At 39.8% G+C, this 9,236-nt stretch overlaps 1 protein-coding gene across 1 annotated transcript; it reads right to left on the bottom strand.

Moving 5' to 3' along the window:
- Positions 1 to 5,223: 5,223 nt before the first annotated feature.
- Positions 5,224 to 5,850, bottom strand: LOC145038476 (uncharacterized). Its single transcript, XM_078986827.1, has one exon. It carries the CDS (start codon positions 5,848 to 5,850, stop codon positions 5,224 to 5,226), a length of 627 nt encoding a protein of 208 aa, XP_078842953.1.
- Between the last annotated feature and the right edge of the window lie 3,386 nt (positions 5,851 to 9,236).

Genomic DNA, 9,236 nt, shown 5'->3' with positions numbered 1-9,236 from the left:
AAGTATCGTTGGTACTCAACTTGGTTCCATCCATCGTTCTCTTCCTCCACCGGAATAACCGGTGGGTCTTATTATACCCGCTCACTTCGTTGCCTCACCCGCCTTCCCGGTTCCTCGGGGATAGTCGGCTCATCCGCATGTGGAATAGAAAAAGAATCTCTAAACTTCTCCACAATCCTTGCCCTCCTATATAGTGTTGTGTTGAACGGAGGGGGAGAAATGACCGTCAGCGCCCTTGCCTCTTGCAAATCCAATATCCCAAATGATCTTGCAAGCCTTGTCACAAACATCCCTCCGTTGATCTTGGAAGTCACCTTCTCTTTAACAGCCCCTTCCGCAAGATATTTGGCTATGCAGTAGGGGACATTGCAGAAAACATCGGGAGTAATAATACTCCAAAGACAGAAGATGTCAAGTGTTGGGACCTTGTCATCATCCTTCCTCATAGTAATCGTTATGGCAATGAAACGATGAATGAGAGGATGGATCAGTGAACGAATGTGACCCTCCTGTGCGGTAGATGGGATGTACACCCGGTTAGCAATAGTACTCCACTAGGTAGAAGCAACCACTGCCTCGAGGAGATCTTTGTGGCAATTCTCCAAGAAAGCTTCAAAGTCTTCATTCAACATAGTACTTTGCTCATAAATGCCAAGCCTCCATGAAAATTCAACCATGCTGCATTATCGCAGCTCCCCACCAAGAGAAAAGGAAATTACATTGGGATTGTAATACTCACTACCACCTTGGAATGAGATGGTAGCAAAGAACTCCCAACATAATTCAGCGAAGACCGGGTCTTGAATTTTGAATAACTGTAACCAACCATCACATATGATGGTTGTATCCCCCATATTGCATTCTTTCACCAAATATGGTGTCAGTTCCTCTTCCAAACCAACCTTCCCCAGCCAATCCCAGTCCACTGCATTAGGTAAGTGAATCTCTTTCTGTTTCAAAGCTTCTAATTTGTTTTTGGCACGGGCTTGAGATGATTTAGAGGTGATTCGGCGAAATGAAAGCCACGGGATGTCCCCTTGGCTTTCCCCTCTTGAAGTCTGACCTCTTCTAGACATGGTACCTGCATAATAACATTAAGAAAGCACAAACAAGCAACACCCAACAATTAAAATCGAGTAAAACATATTTGTATAGCATCCTACTCGCCGAGTTCATGTCCTACTCGGCGAGTAGGATGAACATCGAGACCAGATTCAGGTCATATGTATATGGGTCATCCAAAACACCCAATTTTGCATAGGGGTTTGCTGTACTAAGTCCAATAACCACTAATCCAAAAAAAATCTCCTAACACCTCCTAATTCATGGTAAAATCAAAACCCTAGAAATTGAGGAAACCCCCAAATCCGAATTTAGGCAAAATAAGGGCAAAGAAGTGATAAAGTTTTAACCTTTGATAAGTTTTAAGTGTAAAAATCATACATTTACTCTTGAAAGTTGAAGATTCAGCCAAAAAACGAAGGAATCGCTTGAGAGTTGCTGTGCACAGCGAGTGTGTGGGTAAAATGAGTGAAAACCCTTTTTTCATTGATTATAAACCGTCTGTGTAAGTTGTCTTCTCGCCGAGTAGAAAAGTGCTACTCGCCGAGTAGAACTGTATATTCACGATTTATTGGTTATTTTGACAAGTACTCGCCGAGTACACGCAACTACTCGGCGAGTAAAGCTTGCAGTTTGACAAAAATTGAATTTTTTCTTATTTTTAACCCACCACCCCACACTCTAGGCATTGCTTGCCCTCAAGCAATCATTCAGAACATATTTCAGAAGAAGATGAATGAAAAAGATCCTAAAAAAAATTAAAAAGAAAGTAAAGGAAAAGAAATGCAAACTCTAAACTCGGGTTGCCTCCCGGAAGCGCTTCTTTTTAAGGAGTTATTAGCTGGACTCCTCCCATTCTACGTGGCTGCAATTCCTTCCAGCAACATCAACTCTTCCATGCCTTCATTCCGTAAGACTCCTTCTTCATACCTTTTGACCCTATGTCCATTGACCTTGAAAGGGGTACCATCTTTTGACAACAACTCTATAGCACCATGTGGAAACACCTTCTTCACTAGAAAAGGACCATCCCATCTTGACTTGAGTTTGCTCGAGAAGAGTTTTAGCCTTGAATTAAAGAGCAACACCTTTTGCCTTTCATGAAATTCTTTATTTTCCTTGATCCTCTTGTCATGCCAACTCTTGGTTTTCTTTTTATAGATTAAAGAACTAGTGTAATCATCATTTCTAAGTTCCTCAAGAGCATTAATTTGCATCAACCAGTTGTTCTTGAGCTCCGCCATGTTGAAGTTGCACATCTTTAAAGCCCAAAAAGCTTTATGTTATATCTCCACCGGTAAATGACATTGCTTTCCATAAACTAGCCTATATGGTGTAGTACCAATAGGGGTTTTGAAAGTTGTACGGAAAGCCCAAAGTGCATCGTCTAGCTTATCCGACCATTCTTTCTGATTGCTCCCCACCGATCTCTCTAAGATTCTCTTTAAAGCTCTATTTGTCACTTCGGTTTGTCTACTAGTGTGTGGATGATAATATGTAGAAAATTTATGGGTTACCCCATATTTCCTTAGCACCTTCTCTAGTTGATCATTGGCAAAATGAGTGCCTTGGTCACTTATAAGAGCTTTCGGGACTCCAAATCTTGAAAATAACTTCTTTAAAAAGTGCACCACCACCCGACCGTCATTAGTTGGCAAAGCTTGTGCCTCCGCCCACTTGGATGATACATAATCCACCGCCACCAATATGTATTTGTTGCCTTTGGACATGGGAAATGGTCCCATGAAATTGATCCCCCACACATCAAATACTTCGCACACTTGAATACTATATTGTGGCATTTCATTACGAGATGAAATGTTTCCCACTCTTTGACATGCATCACATTCTTTGACAAATTGGGCTGCATCTTTAAAAATCGTGGGCCAGTAAAACCTAATGTCAAAGATCTTCTTAGCTTAGTAATGTGCTCCATGATGTCCACCCGTGGGCCCGCTATGACAATGCTCCAAAAAATTTCGGTTTTCATTCCCGAACACACATCTTCGTATAATTCCATCCGCGCAACTTCGGAAAAGATATGGTTCATCCCAAAAATAATACTTTATTTCGGAAAAGAATTTCTTCTTTTGTTGGCTGGTAAGATCTTTTGGGATGTATTTGCTAGCTAAGTAATTAGCTATATTTGCAAACTATGGTTCTTCTCCCACGGTCACCATAATGTACTCGTCCGGAAAATCATCTCCAACTCTATCTTCTTGCAATCGCGGGTTTTCAAGCCTTGACAAGTGGTCAGTTGCTACATTCTCCATTCCCTTTCTGTCGCGTATCTCTATGTCAAACCCTTGAAGAAGTAGAACCCATCGTATCAATCTTGGCTTGGCATCCTGTTTGGTAAACAAATACTTGATAGTAGAGTGGTCAGTAAAAACAGTTGTTTTAGATAAAACTAAATAAGGGCGGAATTTATCAAAAGCGTACACCACAACTAATAATTCCTTTTTCGTGGTGGTGTAATTTTCTTGGGCCGGATTTAAAGTCTTGCTAGCATAATATATGGGTCGAAAGTGCTCATCAACCCTTTGACCAAGGACAGCTCCTAATGCAAAGTCACTAGCATCACACATTATTTCAAATGGTAAATTCCAATTTGGAGCAATAATGATCGGGGCATTAGTCAATTTTTCCTTTAAAAATTCAAATGCCTCTAAACACTCTTTAGTAAAATTAAATGGTGCATCCTTTAAGAGTAATTGTGTTAGAGGTCTAGTTATTTTAGAAAAATCTTTTATAAAACGCCGGTAAAAGCCCGCGTGACCTAGAAAACTTCTAATGCCCTTCACATTAGTTGGTGGGGGTAATTTGGCAATGGTGTCAATCTTTGCCCGATCCACTTCAATTCCCAATTTGGAAACCTTGTGGCCTACAACTATACCCTCCTTGACCATAAAGTGACATTTCTCCCAATTGAGGACTAAGTCAGTTTTTTCACACCTGGCAAGCATTAAGTCAAGAATTGTGAGACAATCATGGAAGGAAGATCCAAAAACAGAAAAATCGTCCATAAAAACTTCCATGAATTTTTCCACCATATCGTGGAATATGGCTGTCATACACCTTTGAAATGTTGCGGGTTCTTTGCATAGCCCAAAGGGCATGCGTCAATAAACAAAAGTCCCACTTGGGCAAGTAAATGTGGTCTTTTCTTGGTCCATTGGGTCTATGGGTATTTAGAAATAACCCGAAAATCCGTCTAGAAAGCAATAATAACTATGGCTCGATAATCTTTCTAACATTTGATCACTAAAAGGTAAGGGAAAATGGTATTTACGAGTGGCATCATTTAGATTTCGATAATCGATGCACACTCTCCAACCGGTTACCGTTCGTATCGGAATAAGCTCATTCTTTTCGTTGGTTATGACCATCATCCCTCCTTTCTTGGGCACAACTTGGACCGGACTCACCCATAGACTGTCGGAAATGGAATATATAATTCCCGCATCTAAAAGTTTGACCACTTCCTTCTTGACCACTTCTTGCATATTTGGGTTTAATCGTCTTTGGTGCTGTACAACCGGCTTTGCTCCTTCTTCTAGATTAATCTTGTAAGAACAATAAGAGGGGCTTATTCCTTGATGTCGGTAATGCTCCATGCTATGGCCCGCCTTCGCTTCTTCATAACTTGAACTAGTTCTTCCTTTTCAGATTTGGAAAGGTCAGAGGCTATGATGACTGGCTTTTGATGGCCATCTTCAAGGAAAGCATACTCCAAATGTTCTGGTAACGTCTTGAGCTTAGTTTTTGGGTTATGTTGGTTGTACTCGTCGAGTGCAGATAAGGGACTTGGCAAGTTGGCAGCTGAATTTATGAATTCTGTTTTTTCCAAGCATGGACTCAGCGAGTAGCTCGGCCTTACTCGGCGAGTTGAGCTGTCAGATTGCTTCATTAATTCCTCAAACTGAGCTTCTTCCAGCAACCTCTCGATCTCCATTAAGTCTTTTTCAGCATCAAATTCTTCATCAAAAATTGTGGACTTGTTGGAATCTTCACTTTTGAATTCCTCCATTAATTCATCAAGCATGTCAATTGAGAATGTCGTGTCATCACTATGCCTTGCATACTTCATAGCTTGATCAACCCCAAAAGTGACTGAATCTTCTCCCACCCGCAAAGTAAGCTTCGAGTCCCTCATGTCTACTATAGCACTCGTAGTGTTGAGGAAGGTCTTCCGAGGATGATCGGGACTTGAGGATCTGCCTCCATATCTCGAATTATGAAATCAGCGGGAAATACAAATTTGTCCACCTTGACCAGTAAGTCTTCACATATGCCTCCTGGAAAAGTGACTGTCTTGTTTGTTAAGTGAATCGTCATACGAATTGGTCTTGGTTCCGGGAGATCCAGCTTCTTGAAGAATGAATATGGCATGAGGTTTACACTTGCTCCCGAATTGGCCAAAGCATGAATGGTAGCCAAGTTACCAAATTGGCAAGGCAAAGTTAAGCTCCCCGGGTCACCCTTCCTCTTTGGTAGCTTATTTAGCATAGCAGCTAAGCAATTTTCATTAAGAATTACTTTTTTCACTTCCTCCATCTTCCTTCTATTCGTGTGAAGTTCTTTAAGGAATTTTGCATATTTAGGCATTTGTGCGACAGCTTCGATGAAGGGTATGTTGATTTGAAGAGCTTTGATATGATCAAGGAACTTCTGGTACTCCTCTTCCTGCTTCTCTCTCTTAGCTCGAGCTGGGTATGGCAATGGAGGCTGGTAAAGCTTTTCCGGGATCTGCTCTTTCGGATTTGGCAGTGGACTCGTCGAGTCCATATTCTGGACTCAGCGAGTAGGCTCTGTTCCATGAAGATTTTGATTTTGGTCTTGAATTTCATTATCCTCCTTCTGTAATTCCTTGGGTACTTCATTCTGAATAGGGGCCAGAAGAGTGATTATTTTTCCACATGAGTAACATACTTGCACCTTTTTGTTGTTATTTTCATCCAAGTCGTAGTCTTTAGTAAGATGAGCTCCATTACAATTTTCACAACCCACCCGAATAGCATGGATCGTTTGATCCATTTTATCCATCCTCCTATACATGGTTTTTAGCATAGCCATGACCGCGGACAAGTCTTCAGTAGCTGCATATGCGGCTCCCCTAGTAACATCATTTCTTGGGTTATGGTATTCTCTAGAGTGCTTAGAGAATTCTTCAATCAATTCCTTGATCACCGGGGGTGGCTTCTGTTGGAATAGTGTCTAAGGCTGCAACTATATTAGGCAAGTATTTGACCCGATTGTGCATGGTTCTTTTGGGTTGCCTTCACCATAGCAACTTGACAGGATGATTTATTATGAGAGAATAGATATTATTAATATATTGTGAGAATAATATAAGGAATAATAATATTGTTATTTGATTAATATAAGTCATAGATTAATTAGTATTAATTTGGTGACTTAAAGAGCTTAATTAAATAAGAGGGTATAAACTGTCAATTGTTTGATAGTTACACTTTGGGCTACGAATCCTTAAGAGATAGGGTTTGGACGATTTCTAGGGCTAGGATAAGCCTCAAATCGTCCAAGGATTATCTAAGGAAAGGATTAGGATTGCTTAGGGTTTAAGTTATCCAATTAGAGTTTAAGGGTGAAACTCTAGGAGCCTTACAAGTATAAATAGACCCCTTGGGATAGGGAAAACCTCACCTCTTCTTCAGCAAGGAAACCCTAGCCGATTTCCTCCTCTGTCCTCTCTCCCAAATCATTCTCTTTGCTAGTTGGTGTTTGTAAGCCATTAGAGGAGTGACAATTGTGACTCTAAAGCTCCAAGAACAAGAAGATCAAACAAGTGTTTCAAGGTAAGCTTCTAACTCTGGTTTTGTATTGTTCTTATACCTAATTAGCCATTCGAAGTCTTGGATTCAATGCATGTTTAATTAGAGAAACCTAGATCCAAGCATTAGGGTTTGTATGTGCACATAGGAATGTTCATATGACCAAAACCCATCAGTGGTATCAGATCCTAGATTGGTTTCTATTAAATTGTTGCTTGATTGTTTGAATCTTACCTGCAAAATTCGAATTTTTTGATTCTAAGTCATGGACTCGGCGAGTCCCATAGTGGACTCGGTGAGTTGGCCTGACTCAACGAGTCCAGAGTGGGTACACGGCGAGTCCGAGCGTCAGGAAGAGCCAAAATCGGGATTTTTTTCATATTTATCTTATGGAAACTTACCTTTATCATATTAGATCAACCCAAATCCGATTTTATGATATATATATATATATATATATATATATATATATATATATATATATATGACTATATTTTTGATCTAATTGAAGATATTTATCAATTAATAAAATATTTAATTTCCTTATATGATAATTATTAATTATTTTGATTAAATTGGTAAATTGTTTTTCAAGAAATCATAAATAAATCAAATATGGATAATTATGTGATTAATTGTTAATTTGAATTATTTGTTATTTGATCCTTTATGTTTTAAATGTTTAAAACTTGCCCGCAAGTTTTGAAATTTATGTTTTGTGATCAAAAGTTTAATTTAGACAATTTAAATTTCAAACCCTAGAATTTTACAAGTTTAAAACCCAACCCTATACTAATATAATATTACAAGATTAATATTTATATATGTATAACTTAAATGCTAGTCTTACCATTAGTAGGCCTCATTCACGAAGCTGGTCTATAAGGTGGGTATAAGGTTGCGGCCTATAAAATGGCACTTAATGGGTGTACACTCACACTCACTGCTTGCTTGATCGGTGGAGGGTCGTTAGCCAAACGGGTAGGATAGGGCAACCTCATCCTCTCATTAAAAGTATAATATGAAATACAAAGTAACTACATGTTTTCTTAAATTTTCCCAATCTTAGTTACTTTAGGAAAAGTGAATTGATGCAATCCCATGAAATTACACTTTGCACCTTGCTAAGAAGTTAGTGGAGCGTGTGTGGTTTACCGGCACACTAATTGGTTCTAAGCGAAGGTGGCAAAGGGTGATTCATTGTTTATCATAGTTCAATGGAGCGTGTGTGGTTTACCGACACATCAAATAGGTGATCGTTACAATGAAGGCACCATGTGAATTTGCATGGTAATTCACACCCGCTTTGTGATCCTCGGTATCCCAGTCACAAACAAGAGGGGCATATCGAGATTTAAACATGCCATTGAAAAGTTTCAATGAATCTCATCCAAACCTAGGAATTCTTAATACATTTAGGACTTAAAGTTATGTTTTTCATGCTGGAGAATTAGTGAATCGTCATTCACCTACCTTCAAATTGTTTGCATATTAGATTACGACATCCCTTTTCTAATGTGTAAATATTGGTGTTGGATCCTAGCCCTAATTTTTCTTATTGGGTGATAATTAGGGATTCATATTCTAATCTATCTTTGTCCTTTCTATTTGTAGATGTCGAACGCTAACAACGCTGCTGCTAGTTCATTCACTTTGATGAGCCTTTGTCAAAAGGTCACCTTCGATGGAACGAACTTTAGCGAATGGATAAGATACATTCGCACGATTGCTCGCTATGAGGATAAGGAGTATGTCCTCGATGAGAAGCTCAAGAAAATCAACCCTGAAATCGCTACTCCAGCCGAGATGACCGCTTTTGAAACTCACGAGCGTGATGCAACGAAGGTACATTGCATCATGATCGCCACTATGAACTCCGAATTCGAAAAGTCCTACGAGGACATGTATCCGTACGAAATGCACCAAGACTTGTTGGAGAGATACCATCAAAACACGAGACAAGAGCGTTATGAGATTTTCACTAACATGATTTCCGCTAAGATAGGTCATGGAGAGTCTCTTACCGTGCACCTGCAAAAGATGCAAAGGTATGTCGATCGTCTTCGCAAGTTAAATGTTGACCTTGGGGAAGACTTGGCGATCGACATGGTGCTTCACTCTTTGCATCCAAGTTACAATCAATTTAGGATGACATATCACATGAACAAAGAAGAGGTCACCCTAAGCAAACTCCAAGGTCTCTTGAGGGTCGCTGAGAGCAACTTCAAGGACAAGTCTGTTGCACCAACTCCCAATCCGCCGGGCGCTCCTGTTTTGGCAATTGGACAAGGAAAAGGAAAGAATAGGAAGGCTTCGTCTAAGAATTATCGCAATGTTAAAGCCCGAGATGGTGCCTCTTCTAGTAGGACCAAAGTTGAT

Source organism: Lactuca saligna, chromosome 4 (assembly GCF_052625555.1).
Source record: "Lactuca saligna cultivar CGN05327 chromosome 4, ASM5262555v1, whole genome shotgun sequence".
In the NCBI taxonomy this organism is placed as follows: Eukaryota; Viridiplantae; Streptophyta; class Magnoliopsida; order Asterales; family Asteraceae; genus Lactuca; species Lactuca saligna.
Note: the sequence above shows the minus strand (reverse complement) of the source record. Positions and strands in the feature narration are given on the sequence as shown.